This window comes from Rhodnius prolixus, unplaced genomic scaffold, assembly GCF_049639745.1.
Source record: "Rhodnius prolixus isolate KJV_2025 unplaced genomic scaffold, Rpr scaffold_12, whole genome shotgun sequence".
NCBI classification, from domain to species: Eukaryota; Metazoa; Arthropoda; class Insecta; order Hemiptera; family Reduviidae; genus Rhodnius; species Rhodnius prolixus.
Window position 1 is genome coordinate 14,594,919 of NW_027411635.1, and position 27,000 is coordinate 14,621,918.

General features: G+C 34.0%; 3 protein-coding genes across 4 annotated transcripts in view; 2 read left to right on the top strand and 1 right to left on the bottom strand.

The window, feature by feature from the left end:
• The window catches only part of LOC141461845 (glucose dehydrogenase [FAD, quinone]), a 35,321-nt gene extending 33,567 nt beyond the window's left edge, over positions 1-1,754 (top strand). For both annotated transcript variants that reach the window (XM_074143238.1, XM_074143239.1), the window contains exon 8: positions 337-1,754. In XM_074143238.1, the coding sequence (XP_073999339.1) occupies positions 337-809 (473 nt within the window). In that variant the 3' untranslated portion in view covers positions 810-1,754. The remainder of the gene's footprint in view (positions 1-336) is intronic.
• Positions 1-27,000, bottom strand: part of Flo2 (flotillin-2) — a 166,015-nt gene that overhangs the window by 100,757 nt on the left and 38,258 nt on the right. The gene's annotated exons all lie outside the window — the stretch shown is intronic.
• Positions 23,481-27,000, top strand: part of LOC141461844 (glucose dehydrogenase [FAD, quinone]-like) — a 39,178-nt gene continuing 35,658 nt past the window's right edge. The window contains exon 1 of the mRNA XM_074143234.1: positions 23,481-23,698. The gene's annotated coding sequence lies outside the window, so the exon portion shown is untranslated. The remainder of the gene's footprint in view (positions 23,699-27,000) is intronic.

Here is a 27,000-nt window from a genome sequence, read left to right on the forward strand (position 1 = left end):
ATAGTAAAGCAACTTTGCTGCAAACATTTTTCAGTTTTAACGCTTTTATCAAAAATGAATTCAACGCTTTGTTAAACCTAAGATAGGGACGTGAAAAGAGACTTGCATCTCAATGACTTCAAAGCTGGAGTTTTCCTATTTGGCCTGTGGGAGTGTACGGATTGTGTGTGTACATTCGATCTGTATCTAGTTAAAGGAAACTATAAGATTAAAATTCAAAAATTGTCAGTCACGATTGTAATAATTGTACAAAAAGATAATACTGTAATTCGCCAGATTTTATCAAAAAATAAATACTTATTTATAAATTAGTAATAAATTAATACAATTTTACAGGAAGGGTACGCCTGCGCAATGCTGACCCGCTTAGTGCTCCAATCATCGAACCAAACTATTTCACACACAGGCAGGATGTGTTGACGTTGATCGAAGGAATCAGAATAGCACTCAACATCTCCGACACACAAGCTTTCCAACGGTTTAGATCGCGTCCACTACTGACCTTGATGCCCGGTTGTACAGATTATCGTTTCAACACGGATGCTTACTGGGAATGCGCTTTAAGACATTTCACCTTCACAATCTACCATCCAACCAGTACGTGTAAGATGGGTCCTAGTAAGGATCCTACGGCCGTGGTAGACCACAGACTAAGAGTACACGGTATACGAGGGCTAAGAGTGGTGGATGCTTCTATAATGCCAACAATTGTGTCCGGTAATCCGAATGCACCGGTTATTATGATTGGAGAAAAAGGAGCGCATATGATTAAGGAGGACTACAAGGCAATTAGAAAGAAGAGGAGTTAGTTTTAAATTATACGAAAAGTTATTTAATTTCTGCAAAACTTTAAGCCAAGAAGTGCATATATCAAGTGTAGATAAGAACTATAGACACGAACATTCGAAACACCAGGTAGTTAGATTTTTTGAAAAAAGGGGCAAATTTTCTTCAAACGTTTAGTGAGATGGGGTAGCTTTCAATCTTCCAGAAGTACAATGGATTTAGTAAATTATTTCTCAGTAGCCTACAGTCATTCCAGACTCTTAATGCTTAAAAATCTACGTGATACTTAAATCCAGATAATGTGAATATTATTTGTATTCAAGTAGAGAATTTTTACTTAAGAAGAGTACTTAAAAAATTTAAAAAACCTATAAAGCATAAGTTTTATAAACTATATAATTGTAAATAGCATGGCTTGGATCAAAATTCAGGATAAGCCAATATAAAGTGCCATTAGGAACAGTGTACAGATTATCACCTGTATTGTTAAAATAATTGGAAAGGTTAATGTGATAACCACTTATATTTGCTACATTTTTGTAAGGAAATATTGATTTTATTTTAGAGATTTAAGATCTATCTACTTATTTGTAAAATGAAACCACACTTACGGGTTGTATGGTGCGCTCCATGCCAATGGAAATCTAACCATCTCCCACCTAAATGTGAGCAGAAAATTTGTCAATTTGAATAGTAATAATACAGTAGCTGAACGTCGTGCGAGTGTTCATTCAGGCTGTAAATTATTAGAAACCAAGTTGAGTCCTTGAAAAGTTAGATGTGAGAAAAAAAAAACGAACTTGGATGTAAAAACTCTTTTTATTCTAGTTATGAACATTTTGCTCAAATCTAAATGCTGTGTTTTGTACGTATGTAAACAAATTTTGTCATATTTATTTGTTTAAACTGTTTGTTTAATTTGTAAATATTTGTACAAAAGACGTAAAAAATATGTCAAAGCCAAAGTATAGCAGTAATTCGTTTGTTATTAATATTGATATTGATATTATTATTATTATTATTATCTTAATTAAGGCGTCAATATTTGTGGTGGGAGACACGCCTGGAGCCCTAGACAGAACACTTCCAGACTGCGGACTGTGTTCTCTCATTGAGTTCAACACTTTCCATCACTGGACAGTGAGCTGTAGAGTCTCCTAGGAAGAGATAGCTACCAGGTATGCAGCACAAGGGACCTCTGCGTTTTGTATACAGCGCGTTACCTCTGAGCTAATCTTTTCCAACTAGTGAAAATTAATTTTATGTATATTCTTAGGTTTATCATGAAAAAAATAGTTTACAAATGTATATTTTGTTAACACATTTAAATAAGTCAGTTTTTTTTAAAAAAAGATTAAGAGCACAATATTAATATTAGCACTGTATTTTATATTAAGAGTAAAATGAAACGAGTTTATTGTTTTAAGAAATCCTCATAGAATTTATCATTTAAGAGAAAACTTTAATATTTAATAGTATCCTTTAAAAGCAAGGTGAGACTATTCAGGGCGATCCAGATTGAACAGCTCCTACGAAGGATTTACTTCAGTTAAGATAAGATGGAAAGTGAGAAAAATTACTTATTTAATACCATTGTAACGAGAAAATATAAATAATAATGGCATTGTTGTAGTATATAGGTAGCATCAGCTAGGAAATGTGTTAAAATTTGCATTTGTATTGACCACGTTCTCATGTCATCAGCTGTCATTTATCTATTATAAAAATAATGAATACATTAAGCGAGACTCTCGTTTCACTTAAATTATAAATATAAAATGCTATTAGGATGTTGGAAATGCCAAAAACTTTAAAATAGAAATAAAAATTAAGGATTTTTAATTATAAAAGCAACAAAGAAAAAAAATATGTCAACATATCAAATTAACAATAATTTGCCACAGAATATGAATTTTTTGAAACTGTAACGTAATTAATAATTGGGCCATAAAGTTAAAACGATTTAAACTAAATTTAGTAGTTCATGATTTCTCTGACGTTTCAGATAAAAGAATAATGTCTTAATTGCTGCCCATTAATTGGTTCACAAAAACTATGTTTGTATTTAATTTATAAATGGATACGCTGATGATATTGGTTTTTGTAGGAACTTATAAAGTTATTTAATTACATTTTGGTCCTGAGAAAAATACATATTACAATAGAAAGATACAGAAAATTAAAGTTTACCCATGGAGTTTGACAGACTCAGAAAATGTTCAATAAAAGATATTTTAATCTATGTTCTTGTTAAATGTTATAACAACATTAGAAAAAAACTAATACTGTAAGATAATTTTGATTAGGAAAAAGCAGTAATAATTTGTAGTTCTATGGAACTCACTCATCGTCGAAGTCAGAAGGCTATTGCCTGCTCAACACCATAAATCTTCATCAATTGATTAACGCCATAAAGTTAAAATCATTTTTTCAGTCAAAAAAACAGTGAAGAACTATCTAATCATTGTTGAAAGCCTAATTTTAACTGAAGACAAAAGTCACGCCTAGTGACTCAAACCCAGATAAAAACTTGGATCAGATATAATAGTTATAAATGTACCGCTGCAGATAAAGTATTTTGGTTAAAAATATAGAAAAAAACTTAACAATTTTGCGAAAAACATTCAATCGAAATTGACTAATTCAATGAAAATATAGTTGAATAATTGTAACATAAAATTCCCATGACTGCAGGTAGTTCTTTCACCACGATAATGCGTTTTAGGTTTTACCTAACAACACTTGTACAATACAAATTTGGTTGCACAGAGAATGGATTACATCAATCATTTACGGTACAGGTGAGATAGATTTAGTAAAAACAAGAGTCAAGTTCATAATTGAACCGCCTTGAATATGTAGAATATTTTTAGTAGCCTCAAAACAGTATTGGTTACCATTGAAAAACCATTTTACAGAGAGGGCTTTCCAGTTTTTGGAGATTTCTTCAAAAAATTATACCAAAGAGGTTCTTTAAATTTAGGTATTATAACTTAAATACACTTAGTAGATCTCTGTTATTTGAACAATATTACTCAAGAAAAATTCGTTCAAGGACAGATCTCAACTGAGAAGTAGGATTTTCTATAAAGTCAATATTCTATAAAGGACGATATATTTAAAGTAACCAAACAAAAAGGGTTCTAAGAGCTCCTAATGGATTAAGAATTTAACGCAGAATATAATACAGGTGATAAACATTTAACTAGCTCTCTGGACATCCAAAATGGAATAGTTATACAAACTGTAAGAGCGAGAACTTCAATTAAAGTAATGTAGTAGAAGTAATTAATACAAAAATTAAATGAATAAAGGGATGAAAGCCCATAATAAACGTAATGGGTTTGTAGTTCTCGAAACCTTGGAGCAGTTTGATATTCTGAAAAAGATATGCAAGAATGCAAAGTAATCGCCTATTTTTTCAGGCGGGGCTTAACGTCCATCTAACAAATTAGGTGTCGTGGACGGAGGCGACTAGCAAACATACTTTACTGTAAATTTCTTTTATTAACCATTAAATAAAATCCAAGACCTAAGACCGGGAATCGAACCCAGTACCACAAATACATATTAGCTTCGCAGGTCTCGCCTCTAACCACTCGGCTACCGTGGTGCCCTTGCAAGTGAATAATTTTTATCACTCTTTTTGTAATGCACTATTTTTTAAAAAGGGAATCATTAAATAGACAAAGATATATTTCTATTAATATACGTAACTACGAGCCAATCCTATTGTGTGGGTCTGAGTACTGAGTAACATTAAAGAAATAAATCTAAAAGAACGTGCAAAAGTTATTAAACCAGTATAAGCCCTTAAGAAGACTTAAGTTAAATAAAAAGTAGAACTGAAATAAGCAATTATTTCTTTTCCCTCTTAGATTACTAAATCAGTCACCAAAAATTTGTGCCCAAATAAAAACATTATCACTTTTTCTTTTTGATTCATTTTTCCGGAATAATTGATTTTACAGGCATTCTTGTGGAAAAGATCTAGTTGTCAGATTTAGCATTAAAATTGTCTCTTAACTTTTAGAAGTTTGATGGTTAAATAAGCGTGGAGTCGGCGAATAAAACTACACCAACCAGATATAGTATAATAAAACGCTCTAAAATACAATGAAGTAATAATAAACGAATCTGGAAATACTTTTGGAAGTGCATTTATTCCGACATGCTTTCCTTGATTGTAGGAGCTTGGGGAGTCCACTGGCCGAGAGAAAGTATTTCTTTGGGGAATAGAATGCAGATATAAAATAAAGGTGTGTGCGCAAACTTGTAGAAGATTCATGATGGATTTCTGACATCACGTACAGAACGGAAGTGATTACGGATAGTTCAAGATTTGCGATTCATGCGTTAAAAATAAGATATTTATTCTTTTGAATGACGATCTTTAAATATTACTTTCACCAACGTTCAAAATTAGTTATAAGCTGTTTAAACTGAAAAATTCTGTACCTTAATGTAGGAGACAAGATTAAAACTGTCCGGTAGGACAGTTGTATAAGGGTTGACCATCAAAAACTGCACGAAAAAGCGTAACGTTGAAAAACACCCAACTTTGAAAAAATTTTTCTCTTTTTCTATAAAAGATAAAATTCCCAAATTTTCTTTAAATTATAGGGCAAACCCTCCTTTATAACTGTAATTTTTTTGCAACAACCCAGATCTTATAGGTTTCGAGAAAAAAGTTGCTGAAAATGAGCAAAAACCGCTTTTTCAAAAAATGTTCTTGTTCTTGTTCTTCTTGTTACCTTTTTTGTAAACAACGTAGCGCCTAAACGCGTGAACCGATATTCATGAATGAGGTGTCATTCGATTCGGAATTTTATGTAGATGTGCCTTTTGGGGGTCTCGACGCTGTACATCGAATGGGAAAGGAGTTAGCCCCCTTTATGTAAGGCCCCCTCCAAAATTATTATTACTAATTACTCTGTAAATCTTGGCCCGATTTTGATAAAATTTGGTAGGATGATAGGGTTAGGGCTCCCCTACGTAACATTAAAGCGGCGATCAGCTCTTACACTTTTCAAGGGGAAGTATAGCAATCGTTGCAAATTATCGACACGTGAACCGATTTTGATGAATGAAGGGTCATTCGAATCGAAATTTTGTACAGATTTGCACTTTAAAAGTCTCGACGCCGTGCCTCATAAGGAGGGGAGTTTGCCCCACCCAAATAAGGCCCTTTCTAAAACTATTATTACCAATATTTCTATAACGCTTAGTCCGATTTTGATAAAATTCAGCTCGAATAAGTGGTTAAAGCTCCTCTACGTGGCTGTGAAGTGCCATCTTGCTCTTACACCTACTAAGAGGAAGTACTGCAATCGTTTAAATTATCAATGAGTGAACCGATTTAAATCAATGAATTGTCGTTCGATTAAAAAATCTTTCCTCTTTGCCTTTTAGGGAGAAGTACTGCAATCGTAGTTTATTTTTCTTACTCCTCCTAAAAGGAAGTACTGAAATCGCAGTTTAATTTTGCTATTTACGTACAAATACCTTCCTATGTTATTCAAAACGCTTTTTCAAAAAAATTGTTATTGAGGATGGTTTGGGGGAACGCAACTATAATCATTCTATAAAAAGATCTCTCCATTGGTAGTTACGGTTCCGACTTAACACCTTATCAGATTATAATGATAGAATTGCTTATTCCAAATCTTAAAAAAATCTGTAAAGAAGATATGTAACTTTGTAAAATAGACAAAAAGGAAAATCTATCCAAAAGGTACAAAAATCTCCTTAACAAAAACTTACAGTTTAAAAAGTTAAGTATAAGGGTTGATTAAACGCCAAAAGGTACACAAATCAGCGAGTACCCAACATTTCATTAATTGTTAAGTAATTATACTGCATTAATTTTCATTAATAAGTTATTTTTTAGAATTTATTAGATGTCACAGACCCTTATGCTGGCCACTTCATTTATAATATTTTTTTGTTATAATTATGATAAATCACATATATACGTACATGCATGTTAAAGTAGAAAAAGACAAAGTTAGAGTAGGCTACTGTCTTGAATTCGTCTTACCGAAATATTCGTGAGCACAAATAATACACAGATAATAACAAGTAGATTATTCAACAACAATTATTCATTTCTCAATTGTAATTTAATTTAGTCCCCCTAATTTTACTTATAGTAAAATCCTGGAATAATTAGCTGTCCTAAAAATATGCATATCTTATTTACTTTATATTACATATATACAACATTGTGGGAAGAACACCTAGATGGAGAATGTAATTGAAGAAAACTATACTATTTGCGATAAAGCCAGATAATTATTACCTATTATTATAAACGTTTGACTACTACATAAAATAACAATTACTTTAATCGAAGAATGAACTTAAACAGACGATTTTTATTTAAAAATAAAAATAAATAAATAAAATAAAATCATTAATGTAAGTTTTTTATAAAAAAAAGTTTTGAATTTTTTAGCCTCATATTTTTTTTCTTTTTAACCTGTAATTAATAGTTTGATTATTATAAATAACTAGATATTACAGTCAATCTACAGTGCTACTTGAACATATATTTTGTAGACGAAAATGGCCAGCATAAGGGTCTGTGACATCTAATAAATTCTAAAAAATAACTTATTAATGAAAATTAATGCAGTAGAATTACTTAACTATTAATGAAATGTTGGGTACTCGCTGATTTGTGTACCTTTTGGCGTTTAATCAACCCTTATACTTAACATTTTAAACTGTAAGTTTTTGTTAAGGAGTTATACAACCAAGTGATGTGTCCAGTATTTGGATTCAGTGCATGCAATCAAATACTTCATAGGTTTTCATCAACGAGAATTTAGCTTTATTTTTTATAAGTTCTTTGTAAACATCTAACAAGAGTGTAGAACCATTATCAGTTGTTTTAATGCTACATTCTCTTCGTGACCTCTATAGTGCCGGTTTTCTAATCTAAGACCAACTACAAACGGAACTGTTTAGTATGAATGAATTATTGTCTTATAAAAAAAAAAAAACTCTCGAGACAGAAGTAGAAACCCAAAATTAATGAATCGGGAAAATCTTGCTGATTGAGTCGCTGCCTCCTTTGATCGTGTTACAAGATTCGATTAATATCAAAACACTAATCAATTTCAACCATAAAAAGACACCATGTCAATTCATACATCAACTTTAGCAATTGAAAAATTGAAGAAAAAAGACGCTACAAATTAATTATTAAGATTAATTCCTTAAAATAAATAAATAACGATTTTTGATTGTAATTGTTAAGTTACATTAAAGCCATATTTCAGTCTAAATCCTTCTTTAAAAAAACATTACGACCACTCTGGTTCCATTTTCAGTAATTACTTTTTTTTAGGCACTCCAACATCTGAGGTAATTGACGCCCGGAGCTTTTTTTTAGTGTACATCCAGCCTCCGGATAGTGTTACCTCGTTTCAGACAAAACTGGACCGTCATCGGAACAAGTGAGCTGTAAGAAGCTCCTAGAAAGACAAACTTCTTAAAGTAAAGTAATCGCCTATATTTTTCAGGCGGGGCTTAACGTCCAGTTAGGTGTCGTGGACGGAGGCGAATAGCAAACATTCTTTACTGTAAATTTCTTTTATTAACCATTAAATAAAATCCAAAACCTAGAGACCGGGAATCGAACCCATTACCACAATGCATATTAGCTTTACAGGTCTCGCCTCTAACCGCTCGGCTACCGTGGCGCCTTAAACAAACATCTTCATTAACTTTATTATTTTTTCAGATGTTCCATCGAGAGTTCCATAAAAGAACTAAGTTGGAACTTTGGAATTTTTCTAGCTTCTATGAATAATTTTCTTTCAGTTGAAATATTTGTTTTAAAATATACTTTAATTAACAGTTGAATTCTTGAATAAGTAAGATCTATGTTTCTAGAATGAAACTAACGACATGTTTAGGAAAACCAAACGGTTTTTACCAATTGTGTCCACTTAGGGGGTGTATCATTTAGGACCAGGTGCATCTTGAAATTTAACTCCATAATTCTGGCATACTTCTCCAAATCTGTCTTCAGCGAGTCTAAAATTTTAATTTTAATTTACAGGATGTACTAAAAAGGGACAAAGCCCTAACGTTTCAAATCTAAAGCTCTAATAGTCCCATAAAGCTACTCTAATGTAAAGATGTATTTGAGCGTGTGGGTTCGTTGTATCGTGAGATGGGTGTAAGTGTGGGTGAGAGTGGCCTGTGGGTTCGCAAAACCCAAATAGTTTTTATCATCTCGGCAGTCTCTCTCTCTTTTTGGGTATTTTGTGACTTTTGAAACTGTTAAGTATAAACTGTTGTTTATGTTGTTAGACTGGGATACCCGCAGGGACGCCAAGATCCCTGAAGAAGTGGCTAGTCCACTTCCTCCCTACGGGGTAGGTCTAAATTTGTTTATTTTTTTAATGAACGAATTCACCCTTACATTTTTCAATCACTCTCTCTAAATATTTTTGAACTAGATCTCCAGCAGACTGTGTAAAACTGAATCTATATCTTTTCAACTTTATTAATTTCAGAAGTGAGATTTTGGGGCTTTATTAAGGCCTTTCTTTGAAATATTAAGACATAATCGATCAAATTGCTTCATTCAAAAGACGTTATTTTTTTTAAATCGCATATATCTTTATACGAGGGTCGTTTGAAAAGTCCGTGCAAAGTCAGAGAGATAGCACTACTGGCGCGTATCGAGGTTATGTTTAGTTAGTAGCATCTCTTGGAAGAACACACACCAAGTTTCAGCCAGATCGGTCTATTTCTTTGTGTTTGGCATTCGTTTGAATCGAGGAAGTCGAGTGATTTTCAAAAAATGGACGAAAAAGAATTTCGTGTGTTACTACTCCAGAAATCATTGATAAAATCCATGATATGGTGATGGATGACAGAAGAGTGAAGGTGCGTGAGATTGCTAGTGCTGTGGGCATCTCGAATGAACGGGTACATAATATTTTGCATCAACATTTGGACATGACAAAGCTATCCGCAAGATGGGTGCCGCGATTGCTCACGCTTGACCAAAAACGAAATCGTGTGAAGTGTTGCAAGGACGGTTTGCAGCTGTTCCAGAAGAATCCGCAGGACTTTAAGCGTCGTTTCGTCACTGTGGATGAAACATGGATACAACACTACACTCCTGAGACTAAAGAACAATCTAAACAATGGGTTACCAAGGGGGAATCTGCGCCAAAAAAGGCGAAGACCGTTCCTTCGGCCGGAAAGATTATGGCGACTGTCTTTTGGGATTCGCAAGTAATAATCCTCATCGACTATCTGGAAAAGGGTAAAACTATTACAGGTGCATATTATTCATCGTTATTGGACCGTTTGAAAACCGAGCTGCAAGAAAAACGCCCACGATTGGCCCACAAAAAAGTCCTTTTCCATCACGACAACGCACCAGCTCACACCTCAGCAGTTGTGGTCGCAAAATTAATGGAAATAGGGTTCCAACTCGTTTCACATCCCCCCTATTCACCAGACTTGGCTCCCTCGGACTACTATTTGTTCCCCAATATGAAGAAATGGCTGGCGGGAAAAAGATTTTATTCAAACGAGGAGGTGATTGCAGAAACGAATGGCTATTTTTCAGACTTGGACAAATCCTATTATTCGGAAGGGATCAACAAACTAGAGCAGCGTTGGACGAAGTGTATAAGCCTAAAAGGAGACTATGTTGAAAAATAAAAAAGGTTTACCCCAAAAAATTAAGTAGTTTTTATTTTTGCACGCACTTTTCAAACGACCCTCGCATAATTTGATATAAAATTTGATTTTGGGAGATCTGGCCCTCCAAAAAGTTTAAAAAAACTTGACATTCACTTTAACAAACCACTAGCTTTTAAATCGGAGTAATTTTGTAACCCTATTGCCTGATGAGAAACATTTAGTAAACACCGTAAAAAATACTATGTTCGGTTGAGTATAAATACAAAAAGAAAAACACAGAATAGCTATTTTTTACACCAAAATCAGTAAATTTATCCTATTATAATTGTAATAATTTCAGTAAGAATTCGTAACCAAAACAAGCCGCCTTCCATAGCTCAACAGTCTGCCATAATTTCTTTTTTAAAGGCAGATTAAATGGTAAAAGTCGGATACTATTAACTTCACACATTCCAAAGGCAGTGGGGCCATTCTTATAGCAAGTAGTTGGACTTTTGTCACTAGACCATGTCGACTGCATAATATATATCATGTGAAATGAAACGTTTCTGTTACGCACATTGTAATAAGAGCTCATTAAAGCTAAAAACCTTAGAAAAATTAATTAGTATATAAACTATGTAATAGAATATAATATTTTTTTATTATATTAATTCAACTTTAAAAAAAAAATGAAAACAAAGAGTAAAAAGGTTACAAACAAAGTTGCTCAGGATTTTAAAGCTAGTGGTTACTAAATTGATTTTTTTTGTTACTTTATTTATTTTTAGAACTGCAGTATATATTTGCAATAAGTAAAGCTGATACAAGATGATACATAGAATAAATACATGAATAGCATGAGGGGAGAATTCACTCATTAGTGTAACTCCCAAAGAGGTACAGTTCACTATTGTGCACTGGCACTTACTTTATTTAGAACAGCGTTTCCCAACCGCTGGTGGTACGCGAGTTGCTGGTTGGTGGTACGCGAAAAATAATCAGTAATGGCGGAAATAAAAAATTAAAGCATAAAAATATCATAGATACGTTTTTCCCTATTTCATAAAAATTATTTTAATTAATAATATTATACAGTAAAATTGTTAATATGTACAGCAATACGGTTAGTCTGTCTCAAGATATACGAGAAAATCTAATAGCACATTTAGCAGGTTTAAAATTGTCTTTAATGGAGTATTTTCCAAAACCCGAAAACACAAATGATAATTGGTTTTCAAAACCCCTTCTATAAAGAAAAGTTAGGAAAAGCTACATCATTATCGACTATGTAAAGATCTGCTTAAAGAGGCTGATTGTAATGAGTAAGCTCTATCCAAGCAACTTTAAATTTAATTGGTACTTACAGGTAGTTGAATGCTTAAAAGAAATTAATTTAGAAGATTCGGGCACAAATATAATAATCCTAAAGAAGAACTTTGTAAATTAATTAATAATTTTGAAGATAAAAATATGTACGCAATTTTTAATTATTTAAAAAAAGTTTTAAAACTAAGATCTTACACTTTACGAAAGTTTATGAAGTGTACATGAACTTGAACTCCTTTGAAACAGATACATTGTATCTCTGTACAAATAAAGATAATAATAATAAAATAGCACACTCGGAATAACAAATTTCATGAAATACAATCATTTTTACGAAGTGGTACAATTTAGCATGATGTACTACCAAGTGGTACGCGAGCTAAAAAAGGTTGGGAAACGCTGATTTAGAAGATCGCGTGGCTACCTGCGCTTTAACCTTCTTGGACGATTTCCAGGTAGTGTAGTAAGTTGGGATACTAGAGGATTGGGATAAGAGTTAATTGAAACGTGGAATTTCTTTGTAACGGGATCTTGCAGCTTCTTGAAGCATAGGGAACCAGGAGATCTCGGTGCAAGGTAGAAAGTAAGGAGCATTTGCAATTCGACGGAGTGTTTTTGACTAGAAGGATTGGGGATTCTTGTAGATATTGGAAGCTTTGGCTGAGCCCCAAAGTTCCATTCCCGTAAGTCCAAGCAGGTTTCAGTATCATGGTGTAGATAAGTCGTTTAGTGAGAGTTTAGATCGCTTGTCGAGAAGTCTAGAGAGCAATTTGAATCGTCTATTCAGTAAATTGAATTTAAAAGTTCTTATGCAGACAATTAAAAGTTGATTTTCTGAGAATGTCTTCTTTGAACTTTTGAGAGGCCCAGATCTATTTTTTATAAAAGCAAAATAAGCTAAAGAGGCATTGGGAGAGAGGTGCACCCCTAAAAATAAATCAAATTTCCCAATTAAAATTACGGCAAAAAGAAAATCGAGTTCGCACCATTTGTATTTTTAAATCGTATCGTGTTCAATCTTAGTACAATGACTGCCCTGAGAACAAAAGTACATATAAACAAAAATGAGCATCTTCATGAACTGCTGGACACTGAACCCAGGATTCCTCCATTACAAGCAATCGTGCCACCGCTGATTCCTTTTTTTTAAAAAAGACAGAAAAAAAAAGGATTTAAAAGTACGTTAAACTCCTGACCATGACATCACGCCAACTGTCACGCGAGAATGTTATTTATTTTTTTCCCATGCTAGCGGTTTGAACCATCACTGATTCAAGTAACAAAACTGAATTAACTTGTCAAATAACCTTGGCCGTCTCGCATTAGAGTACTTTCCTCCTGCGGTACAGTGTGTTCCTCCGGTAACTAGCCACTCTAGCACCTTCAGCATCACACAAACAACCATTTCTTCTTCCTTTCATTCTACTGGTTATAATTTCAATGACTGTATTCAAACTCGATTATCTACACATAAAGTGACTATTATTGTCGCACTTACACGCATCAAACTCTCTCCTTTCCCACATATAAGCTAGCTGTACTTTCTCTTACATTTGTAAGACCAAATATTAAATTACATGTACCAGCATTACGAATTTGAAATACTGTAATAGTTATTTATTTAACAAGTGTGGAAAGTAGTACTTTTCCTCACGCGAGGCAGGGTTTGCACGCACGAGCGAGCGAAGCGATGCGAGTGCAAGTGCAAATTGCCGAGTGTGAGGAAAATACTTTACACTAGAGTTAAATATTATATTTTTTCTGCAACCATTTATTAACTAATAAAATTAAAAATTTCATTTTTACAGTCTACAAAAAGTAATTTATTTATTATAAACATTTATTGTTATATTACAATTATTTACATTACTTACGTATTTACATTACTTATTACATTTTCTGCTGTTTCTTTTATTGATGGAGGAGTGTTTTCTAAACAGGCATCACTAGAATCCATTTTAAATTTCTATAAGGTAACACTATAACCTTTTTAACTGTTATAATTAAAAATATCTAATTATTTATTAAAGTATTATTTTTATTTCTATATTCCTTTCAATTTTTATTTTATTTTTTAATATTCGTTTTTTAATTATTTAGTTACGTTAAATAAGCTTATTAAAGTTTTACAGAAAATATTTATGTTAATAACAAAACTTCTTATATCAAGGAAGCACAATAAAGTTTTTCCACTCACTAGTGAGGAAAGTGACACTAATGGGAATTTCCCTCCACTAGTGTGGGAAGTTGGGCATTACACAGCTGATTTTAATTGAGTAATGAGAACTTCCCTACATGGTTGCAGAAAAAATATTTTAAACGTATCCCCTTCTGTAAAAATTTACTGCTTCGCATATTTAAATAACCAAGACCAGCATTAGTAACTAATAAAACGGCCTGTTAAAAAAATTGAAGTAACTTAAATTATATTTATTGAAAACATATTTCAATTATGAACTTATAATGCAGAGCTAAATATTGAAAGGTGCTGTTTTTGTGGCTTATTGTTAATTAACTTACCAATTATTGTTTAAAAAAAAATTAAAAATAGAATAAGCAACCATCGCATTCGCTTTAACTAAAACTGACATCGTCATTTTCAAAACTTATTTTTCGTAATGGTCACTGATGAACTTCCATTTCTTTCAGGCAAATAAGCTGTTGCTAAGGGCCATAACAATTTGATAACCTTTCACTCAGATTTGGATGGAAATTCATTTATAATTCGAAACCAAATTTTGGCAAGTTAGTTTCTGGCTTCCGGCAATATTCAATTATTTCTTTTCTATTGATGTATTTAAATGAATGGAGCATTTTTAGGTATTAATTTCAACAGAAAACATAAACTATCAAGGCAGACTCCAAACAAAAACCGTGGTATTTGTTATGACCAATTTAAAGCGCAACTTATCGTATTTTATACATAAATCAATACAATAAAATGACAATTAACTTCATAAAAATTATGCATTGAAAATATTAAAATTGAGTACTTTATTTTCAATTGAATACTAAATTTGAATTAGTATAGTGCCAGAAACTTTTTTAAAGTCAATTTCTCTACATTAATCAGATTAATTAACTTTTGGATGAAAATGAAAACCAGCTAGAAATAGTATTAACTGCGAGGGGCTAGTCTGGCTAAGGATGTGACTTCTCGGCAGGGCCGGATTAAGATGAAAAGAGGCCCTAGGCTATTCCACTTATGAGGCCCTTTCACCTCCCATTTTTAAGTTTGTAAATTACATGAGAAATAATAAAATACATCACTACTGTGATACATCACTAAAACAGTTTAATTTTTAGTGTTCACTGGTTTTAGAATAGTGTAATTTTAATTTTGCTGACAATTTGAATGTAGGCCCCTCTTGATCTTGAGGCCCTAGGCTGAAGCCTAATTAGCCTATGGGAAAATCCGGCCCTGCTTCTCGGGGAGGAAAAACCAAGAGTCTTATTAAAAGGACGGGTCTGGAAGGCGAGCTTTAGAGTGGGGGCAGCCACAATAGATCCAAAGGGGTCGCCGCAGTGGCGTAGGCCTTGGGCCGCCCTACTAGAATCTAATCTAATAGTATTACGAAAAAAATACAGTTATAAAGGAGGGTTTGCCCTATATTTTAAAGAAAATTTGGGAATTTTATCTTTTATAGAAAAAGAGGAAAAAATGGTTAAAGTTGGGTGTTTTTCAACGTTACGCTTTTTCGTGCAGTTTTTGACGATCAACCCTTATACAACTTGTCCTACCCGGACAGTTTTAATAAACTTGCGTGCTGTGACGAAAAAAAACGAATCAGCTATATTCTGTCTGATGTATAGGTGACTCTTTCAAAAAGAGGGTACGTACGTAGTACAGCTTCTGGTAGATCCTAGTTTTCTACTTCAGGGGAATTCGAATGCAAACGCCTGAAAGGTGACCTGATTCTGCTTTACTTATATTTCAGGTTTCGCGATCATATAGATAGCATAGGAAGGGACAGAGGTTTCAATTTTAATATAAAAGCATCAGATTGGTTGCCCTAATAGCGCGACTTCCTTCAGTAGCCAATTAAATTTATCGAAAAAAAAAAGGTCAGCGAGAAATGTGAAGGCAATATTCATACCGGAATTGAATAAAGTTTTTGTGAATCTGGTGGGGAGAGCCCGAAGTAACTTTCACTGCGAGGACGACCTTAGAGTGGTTTTGAGTTACATAATCGTGTTGTTTGGAGTTCTACTGGAGAAAGTGTTAAGCCAGTACGAACTATCACGTAACTGGCCTCCTACTGGGCCGGACTGCTAGCCGTCACTGGCCACGCACATCATACCGGGTCACTGTGAATCGTTCATACCACTTTCCCGCAGTACCTACAATCTCGAAAAGTCTTTTAATTTACCCATTTTATTTTTTCAGTGTAACAGGTTCACTACAATTAAAGTCTGGTGTGAACACTTAGAATTTCATTTATTTACTCTTACTTTACTAAGAGGCATTATTGTAATCGAACTGATCTCCGTTAAGAGATCCCCTGAATTCAAAAAAAGAGTTTCTTACAAATTGGTCTCTGTTTATGTGAATTGTTTTATCGATAAAGATTGAATGGTTATAGAATCTAATACATATTTTCCTATATTTATCAGTTTTCAAACATTACGATAAAAGACCCCATATTTATTTTTATTTTTTTGAATTTAAGTCGCGTCAACATCTGAGGCCATTGGCGCCCGGAGCTCTTTTTTCAGTGCACTACCGGCCTCTGAATAGTATTTTCTCCTTATAGAGAACATCACCTTTCTCTACTCTCACGTGACTCCAAAAATGACTGGTGACCAACAAACTCCTCCTCTACAAAGTAGTCATTAGGCCCAGATGTTGCTCTACGCCTGCTCCGCCGGGAGCCTGGACTTGTAGTAGGTAACATCAAGAAACTCCAGGACAACGCAGAACAAATTTCGTCAGACTCGCAACAGATTCTCCTCGACGCACTAGAATTGACTCAATCCATGAGACTGCGTCCATTATCCACGAACACTCCTATATCCAGAATCGTCTGCTCAAACTCCTTTCGATCCTAGACTGCCATCCCAATCCACTCTGCCGCGACATAGCCACCTACAGATCCTTCTACAACATACAGACACAGAAGACTAAAACATATCCTACTCTAACTTTCTACACTAGCTGCAGGTTTTTTCCTCTCCTTTTTTCCCTGCATTCCAATCCTCCTCACCTAACTTTTCTCTAACTTCACTTAGTTAAGAAGGTTTGAAATGTATTATACATTTATACTTCTATATTTATTTTATGTATATATTTATTATAATAAACATTTATTCTATTCTACCCATCACCGATCAGTGAGCTGTAAAAAGCTGCTAAAAATAGGCAATCCAGGGGTAGGCGTCAGGATTTAAAAAACCAGTGTACTAACCACTAAGCTAATTAGTTCCCTAAAGTTTTGTTGCTCATTTTAACCAATTCTTGAATTGTAACACAGATTATTTGGTGGCCACGACAGAAGCTTTATAAGTGGAAGTGATTAAATAAATACTATCTCTAAAGATGCAAAAATGAAATCCGAAGCCCCTTAATCCTAATTAAAAATAAGGCATTTCTGTGAGATGTAAAAAGCTCCTAGGATCGTGATGGTGAACCTATGATACGCGTACTCATTTTGGGAGAGACAGGCATCGACAGAGACCAAATATTATCGTACAATATTAAATAATATAGCAAATTTGTGAAGTACTTAGAAGAAATTACGGTATTTATTGTGAATAAGGATGCAGCAAACGTTTCTCAGATCAATGATCGATCATAAAGTGGATCATTTAATAAAATCTTTTTGTCTACTATGGTTGCAAATATCAAACAAAATTATGAATATTTCTATATGTGACACGACACCAGTGTTAAGTTAGGAGTTTTCAAAATTTTGACTAAGTCGAGCTCAAAAGATTCGCCATCACTGTCCTAGGAAAAGAAAAATCTAAGGGCCAGCAGCTGGATTCGAACCCGGAATCTCCTCCTCGGAAATCTAGTACACGCTAACCACACATCTAATCCTCTCCCTAATAATTTATACTATTAACAGTACAGTATTATACGTTCTTGCTCACAAAGAAGAGCAAAATACCAATTCGGTGTCGTGGACGGAGGCGACTAGCAAACATACTTTACTGTAAATTTCTTTTATTAACCATTAAATAAAATCCAAGGCCTAAGACCGGGGAATCGAACCCAGTACCACAATACATATTAGCTTTACCCTAACCGCTCGGCTACCGTGGTGCCTTCTGAAGAAGTTCTTGGATACCAATGCGAAAAAATAATTAAAAAAATCAAATTGTACTAAGCAAATACAGCTTCGTTTCCAAGTTAAAACTTTATTTGAGATGTTACAATGGAGAAGGGTTATTTTATAGTTTGTTTAACATTTTTTCCAAACATATGTCTTAAAACTAAGCACATTTACTTGAAACTTATTTTAAAATTTTGTGAATTAAAATGGAAATAATTGCTTTAAGTAAAAATACTGATTGTATACACCAGTAGTTTTGTTCCATGCAGGCGAACAGAGCTAACAAGATACGATACATTTGCGCAACCATTGGTCTTAATGTCACTGAGGTTAGTGAGCCAATTATTGCGTTTTTAAATATTAAGTAATATTATGTAAAAAATTATTACACTATTTCTGAATACAAACTTACATAATAAATTACTTTATTATATTTTCATTAATTTATTTCATTCGATGAATTTGATTACACAATATAAAGTACGAAAATATTTTAAACTTTCACATATTACCTAATTAGATTGGATGTGCTATAAGTTTGTATTGTTCTTAATAGATTTGTTAACAGACAACAATATGGTTTAGGAAGTGAATCGTAAAGATACTGAAAAGGTTAAACAACAATCGACACAAAACTTATGTAAAAAATAAACAACCACTAAAGGGAAGGGATTAGCTACGAGGTTAGCATACTGGACTCCCACGCGGAGGTCCCGGGTTCGAATCCAGCAGCTGACCCTTAGATTTTCTCTTCCTAGGAGCTTCTTACAGCTCATTGTCCGGTGATGGACAGTGTTGTCTGTAACGAGAGAACACTGTCCGGAGGCCGGCAGTGCACTGGAAAAAGCTCCGGGCGCTAATGACCTCAGCTGTTGATGCGCCAAAAAAAAAAAAAAAAAAAAAAAAACACTAAGAGTTAACATACTCTTTAGGGGTCAGAATGAACTAATGCAGTTAATTAAATGAGGATTAAGCTCGTTTTACTGGCGTTCCAGGCAAAGTCTTTGGGATATGTCGTAGATAAAGGGTAAACTATGTAATCACTGATCTCATGAAGGGAAAAGATTATGAATATTCGAAGGAGGTGTACGGAGATGGACATAGAAAGATCGACGAGATAGGCAGACATAATTTACCTTTTGAGAACGGCTTAAAGAATCATTGACCCTATAGTCCCACAAAGAAACTAACGATTAAAAACAACCAATGAATGAATTTGAAGTTAGAAAAAAAATTAAAAAATACTTATAAGTCTTGTAGTTCGATTCTAGATGAATCATATTTCTAATTAACGTTAGGCTTCTTCGTACGACTAGGGAGTCGATCTCAGCAGCGTAAAATTTCTTTTAATTACTGCCGATTTGGTAGGAGAATGTGTTTTTTTTTAAGTTTAGTCTTTAAACTAACAATTCGACTTACTTCAAACTGATCACGAAGCTGTGTTGCTACCAAATCAGCATATTTTAACAGTTTTATTATCTAAAGCAGGGGTCCCCAATCTTTTTACACAGGGTACCAGGCTCACTGTCCCTCAGACCGTTGGAGGGCCGGACTATAAAACAAACTATTTTAAAGTAAAAAAAAAACAAAACGGGAACAAATAGAATATTTCAAATAAAGAACAAGTAAATTTAAATCATCAAATTGCCCAGTATTTCTGTGGGAATTATGGACCTGCTTTTGGCTAATGAGATGGTCCAATGTCCGGTTTTGGTTATAGTGCTTTGCCTTTCTTCCTATTTCTGCAGCTTGATTTTATACTGTTTTCGGAGCCGTGACGCGTGCATCCCGCGTAGTACTGTACATGAGCGACGCAGCACTTTGCGGCACCGCCACATATAGTGCTCCTCTCACTGACCACCTAGTGAAAGAGATGCCCCTTCCGGAAGTGCGGCGGGGGCCGGATAAATGTCCTCAGGGAGCCGCATGTGGCCCGCTGGCCGTAGTTTGGGGACCTCTGATCTAAAACATGGGTCGGCAACGCGCGGCCCACCAAGCAATATAACTTTTATATGGTAAAGTAAAAAGTAGTATTTTTTTATTATATTATTATTATTTGATACATTATGAAATATATGTATTGATTGTATTATTAATTTTATTATTTTATTAATAAAAAGTCACATATTCGTAGTATTAATTTTGATAATATTATTCCTTCTTTAAGAATTGTCACTTTTTGGTTCACCGATGTTATTATAGCATGTCAATAAAAGTGTTACTAATTTTTATTATTAAAAATTTAATTATTTTTTATTATTTTAATTTGTGCTACATAATACATTACAAAACATCTGACTGTGCATAAAATATTTTATTTTGAAAACGGCCCGCCGACCAGATAAAGGTTGCCAACCCCTGATCTAAAGAGTAACAATTTCTGTTTAAGTGTTTTATTTAGAAACGACGATAACTAGCTGATGGTTTGTAATTCTCTTAATTTTTATTGTTAATATAAATAAATTAGTCTCGATTTAATAATATTTCACATTTTACTTCATTTATATTTGTAAAACTGAGTATGGTATAGATGCTAAAATGTTTTTTAGTTATATAAGTGAAATAAAAATCTAAAACAATTAATTCGAGACCAATTTAGAAGGAAAATGCTATCTAAAACCACACTTTCTTAATTTTATAGCAAAAATTCTTAGTTTCTGAAGCGAAGGATCTTTAAATTTCAGCTGAGTCCACTCAAAGGACATTAAACAAATAGAATTCATACATTACAATTAGACATGACACAGCAATGGAGAGTGAAACTAAAGAGTTGGCTCTGCTTCTTGTTGTGTATGTGACTGAACGCACGCGCCCAGCAATACACTGGGAATATATGTTATGTCGTAACAAGTGATAGCTGTGGAATTCAATTTGTACAGATGTATGAGTGAGTTTTATGTATTTGCGACTGAACAAGTTGTAGCTTCCCGCTTTGAAGAAATCACGCCCCGTTTCCCATGTTTTATCTCACTTAGTTCTTTCCCTCGCTTCGGCTATGCGAGTTTACACCTTCTCTGTTAAAGAATTGTTACATATATTTATGAATTATTCAACTGTAACCAGATAGTCACCACACTTGAGCTTGCTTTCTGTTTAAGGTGTTCTTTTATTATGAACAATCAATATTTTTCTGTTAATAAACACGAGACTACCCTTTGCTCATTGTTTTAATGTCCAATTTTTTGAAACTGTGAATTCACCAGAAATAACACAGTTAATATCACAATTGCATAACAAGTCATAACAATTAACAACTGCGTTTAATACAGAAGAGCCTTTACTTCTTTTTGTGTAGGTCCCAGATAGAAATGCAACATTATTATTACTTATTTTCCATTCTCAGATATCCTGGAATGAATTAAAAATGCACTGATTATGAGTCAAGCACATTATTATTGGACACCTAGAAATTTGTGGACAATAAGCATGTAGGTAAGGAATTAGATGATTGGTTGAGTGGTTAGCGAATACTGGGATCGAACGAGATCACAGGTTCGAATCCAGCTGCTGACCAGTTTAGTTTTTCTTTTCCTAGGAGCTTCTTACAGCTCACTGATTGGACAGTGTTGTCTGTAACGGAAATACACTGGCCGAAGTCCGGCAGTGCGCTCATAATAGCTCCGAGCGCCAGCCACCTTAGATCTTGATGCGCCTTAAATACAAAATAATAATAATGATGATGATAAATAAAAAAAAAAATTGAAGAAAAGCATGTGTTCAAGTCCACCGTTTTTTTTGCAGATGGATGAAAACATTTGGACCAATCCCTGGGCTACTGCACTGTTGCCTAGTTCCAAAGGAACAACGCCAGTGGCCGAAAGTACTATAGGCTGCCCCGGTAGCCTCCACTTCCCACAGCCTCTTTATTTCATATCCTAATTCAGGATACTTTGTTTTTTTTTCTCTCCTGAAACTCGAAGGAGGTTGTTAAAACTTAGGAGAGCAATTTCCACCTTTACTACCGTCCTCCGGTTCTTACGGAGAAGGTACGTCAGGTCGCAGATGGACTGTTAGACTGTTCTGTCAGTGAGCCACTTTCTGGTCGTAGTAATTCTCTGTCTATCACACTCCATCACAGGTTTTAGGCCCATACTGGGACATTTCGCTTAATTTTAAACCAAATCTTCGTTGCTGACTTCTGATAGAAAATTAGCCCATCTGCTTGTATCGATGAAGGTAATCTGAGCAATTACCCTGCATTTCAGGCACCTTAATTACGTGTTTCATTGTCATTTCTGGTATGGATAACTCTGCAATCAAATCTCGTTAATGGATAACAGGCGAAAAAAAAGAGGTACTAAAGTTTTTAGTAGTTAGCGAATCAGTTGTCTCTGTAGTTCCATCTATTATATAAAAGAAACAAAGAACTGGTTCAAAACAGGTCGTAGACTCCTTGATAAAGGGAATCCAAGTCCAGAAGCAGCCAAAAAATTGATATCAACAGCTACACATTGCTACTAAAAAACCGGACGGCCATTCGGATACGCCTCATAACAGGCCATTGTAGACTAAAGACACACATACTTTGTATTAACCAAGTATATGCTAAGTCAGGATGAAGATGAAATAGCACTGGACGTTTTGGGTTAGTGTGAGAGGCTAGTATGGCTCAAGGGTTTGGCTCTTCGGGGAAGACAAAAAAAAAACCCACGGCTTCACTCTTTGCCCAGGAGTTTTATGCTAGACATCTTTGAAAAGGTGCTGTTAAGTAGTGGGTGCTATGTTACGGTGGTCGCGTGGCGTAAATTTTTCATATTTAACGAAACAGTGGTAATAGCCCTAAGCAAGTAGAACAAGAGAAAAGAAAAAATGAGAAGTTCTAAACAAATTATCTCAAATAATAAGCAAACACACGAGTTTTTCTCAAATTGAGTGAATTATAGAGAAAAGTATTTTGCGAGAAAATGGCTGAATACCTATAGAGAAAAAGAAAACAAAACAAAACAAATTATCTCAAATAATAAGCAAACACACGAGTTTTTCTCAAATTGAGTGAATTATAGAGAAAAGTATTTTGCGAGAAAATGGCTGAATACCTATAGAGAAAAAGAAAACAAAACAAAACAAATTATCTCAAATAATAAGCAAACACACGAGTTTTTCTCAAATTGAGTGAATTATAGAGAAAAGTATTTTGCGAGAAAATGGCTGAATACCTATAGAGAAAAAGAAAACAAAACAAAACAAACCTCTGATAAAGTTAAATAGCGAGTAAAAGGAACTAATAATTAATCGAATTAGTTTGGGGAATAGTACTTATTCATGTATTAGGTAAACTTCAGTGTAAACAAGATGTAAGTAGTGTGCGTAAAAAGCCACGCGACAAGCCACAAGTATCAAAGATACAACGGCTGAGAAAGTCGGAAGGAAGCAGCAGGTAACGCCAGGTGGGGAGTGATGTAACGTTCACTTCTTTCCTGGACTCAGCCAGTCTTTTGACGGGCCCCACAGTCTACTCACAGACAAGCGCATGTAACTGTGACTGCAACCGATCGTTTTAGTTATAAATATTTTTTTTTTTTTATCTAGTTCAATTGTTTACATACAGTTCCATTGTTTACATTTGGTTTAACTTAGTAGTTTTACATTACTCTAATAGTTATTTCCATGCTGGTTTTCTTCCATTTACAACTCCACACAAAATATTCGAGGTAAGCTGAATTTAGATTTAAATCATCCTCCTTGCTTCGCAAAATATGATTTCAATAGTTCTAATGTCAAACCATAGGTACCAATCTTTTTTAAAAAGAAAATAAATCTTCCACTTTTTTAATTATCTTTTACTCAATTTTTGGGTGTTTACAAAAGAAGTTCTGTACAATCATCTTCTCTTAATGATTTAAGGCGCGTCAATATCAAAGGTTATTGGCGCCCGGAGCTTTTTTTTAGTGCATTGCCGGCCTCCTGACAGTCTTCTCTCGTTACAGACAACACTGTCCATCACCAGGACAGTGGAGCTGTAAGAAGCTCCTAGGAACAGAAAAAAAATCTAAGGGCCAGCAGCTGGGATTCGAACCCGGGATCTCCGCGTGGGAATCATTGTACCATCATTTTTTTGTTTGTTTTGTTTTCAATTTATATTCTTTAGTCTGACGGGGAGATGTGTAGTCGAATGTTTTCTGGGTAAAACGTAACTTCGTTTACAGGACAACTTGGGGTAAATTATCGAGTAAATTCTCTTCTCTAGTTGTTTGCATTAAATTCGCATTTACCTGGAATTTGATGAAGATAAAACTGTAAAAATATCTGCCTTAGGATTTGGGATTGTAAATCCACTTCTAAACACATGTCACTATTCTTTCTAGAAGAAAGAGAAGTTGGCAATTATTCATTCTTTTGATGGTGTTTTTGAGGTCTGATTTCTTGCTTTCTTGAGTTAGACTTTTATCAAACGTCTTTGTAAATCTCTAATGGTTTTAAGAGATGATGTTAAAAAACTGCCCCAGTTTTGTTAAATGCTACGAGTACTAGTAGTTTGATACACAATAATTCGACAGCAGCCCATAAGATCTCATCACTATGATCGCCTTAAACCTATCGTTTTTTCTTAGAGCAGCTGGTCCACTCCTCTTTATCAGTAACATGAATTTACTCATTAAGCAGCTACAAAATACCGGCCGCCAGCGAGTGGACGTGCACCGTGTAACTATTATCTAAAAATTTAGGAGTGCGATACGTTTTAAAAGAACAAAAAATCAAGGCGAGACAAGATTATAATTTTAACCTTAGGGTTACGGGCATCCGGAGCTGTTTTTTTAGTGCAATGTCAGCCAACGGTAGTGTTCTCTCATGATAGACAATATAACCCATTATCTGACTGTGAGCTGGACAGAGCTCTTGGGAAAAGAAAATGTAAGCACATGCAGTTGGACTCAAAACAAAGTTCTTCAGGAAGGAGTTCAGTCCACTGAGTTAATCCTATTGTTGTTGATAGATAGAGCAGGGAGTCCTAACCCTTTTTTTTTTCCTATGGATTTCTTTGAAAAGTAAGGTCAAGAACCATAAATCCCAGTGGACGGGGGACGGAAGCTCACACTTTACAATAAACAATTATTTCTAACAAATAAAAAGTAATCATACACCACGGGATTCGAACTGGCGATCTCCCTCTCACAAAGCCACTCTCTTGACCACTAGACCAACACTCGCCCCTTCACCATACAAAGCTTAAGCAAAATACTAAAAATTAGTAACTGCTTTAACGATTTAATTTGTTTACGTATGAAAAATTTGCTGCAGATTTTTCCATTTTGCTTTTAAAGCAAAATTATTTGTTAAGATCTATGAACTTACTTACATATTAAAAAAAAAAAAAAAAAAAAGACGTAGGATACGGTTTCATAAATAAAAACAATATCAGGGCACCAGAAGAATGGATAACTCGTCAACTTCTCTTTAAAAAATCTATTTAATAAGCGTTTCTAAAAATGAATTGTTCTTGTAATGAGGAATTGAAAAATCTATATAATAAATAGTTTAATGGCGGTCAAATAATATCACCGGTTATTGGAAGAGAGAAATTTGAGAGAAACAGTTGATATTTAGACGTTTCTGGGACAATACAAACACGCTATTAGTCACCGTTGAATATTAAATGAATTTCTTATCTTTAATGCCAAAAAAATAGATAATATTTGGTTAAACTTATTTCAAACTTTGGTAATCGCAAACCAGTTTGATTTAGCGTTAATAACTTCAAAAAATGAGAGAAGAAATTTATTTTGGGTCCAAAAACTACCCCTTTTTTTGGTTCTAAACGCTTACTGCAAAAAACAATTAAAGGTATTCTATAGGTCATTTTAATTATTTGCTTTTGTAAGTAACATGTCATTAGATTTTCTCTTTCTAGGATATTCTACAGTTCTGTAGCGAAAGAACACTGTATGTCAACCGGTAGTGACACTATAGCGCCTTAAAATTAAAATATAAAACATAAATTAAAAGGTAAAATAAAATTTAAAAACTGACGAGTTCCAAACTTGTAACTTGGCACTTATAAGTGTTAAAAACAAGTGATTAAATTAGAACATATTATTAGCTATTCAATTCATGGCTCCTAAATGAATTCATCGATGTGATAACGACCTATTAAGTAACAATTGCAATTTACTGGTTAATTCATTATATAATTTTACTGGCTCAGTATAGTAAAGAATAATTACTCCTACAGACCTACATACGTGACTGCAGCTAGTTTTTTAATTACCAAGCAGTACTTATCGCTTATAGTATGTGTATAACATATTACATTAATTTAATCAGTGCGTAGGTAATATAAGGAATACTATCGTATACGTAAGTTTTTATCTACAATATCGCGTGTGTCTGTTCAATAGATTTGATTTCAAGGAATGTTGAGATTTTAAATTCTGTGATTCAAATTCTATACATGGTTTTGGGTAGATAGTTGATGTTGAATAATCACCTGTTACTATAATTATCAATCGTAACACCAAGAATGCTGAGGATTTTGAGAAACTTAAACGGCTTCCATGTTTCCATGACAATTGCACGAATGATATCTGTGACCTTAAAAATGATTTTTCTTTTTTGTTTTCTACTATATCTTGAAAACAATTTTCAACAAAGTGATTGCAAGAAAAAAAGGAAAATTCTAGCCATTTAAGTCTTAAATAATTAGAAGCTAGCTCTATTAATCTAAAATTATTCACATCCTTGGAGGCAACCAAAAACGAATTCTTATTTCCAAGATTTTCTTCTTTGCAAGGCATCTTTCATCAATAGATTTTAAAAATCCCTGCAATTTTTCCGGTGATTGTGGATGTTTTTCCACCTAAAATACAGAAAATACTTAACAATACGAGTAAAAAAACTGTGACCGTATCAACTACCATTTTTCTCATTATTTAAAAGCAAGTATAAGAGTAAAACACTGGAATATTTTAACCCTTTTTGAATAAATAAAAAAGATTCCAATTCTTTTTGCAACGCG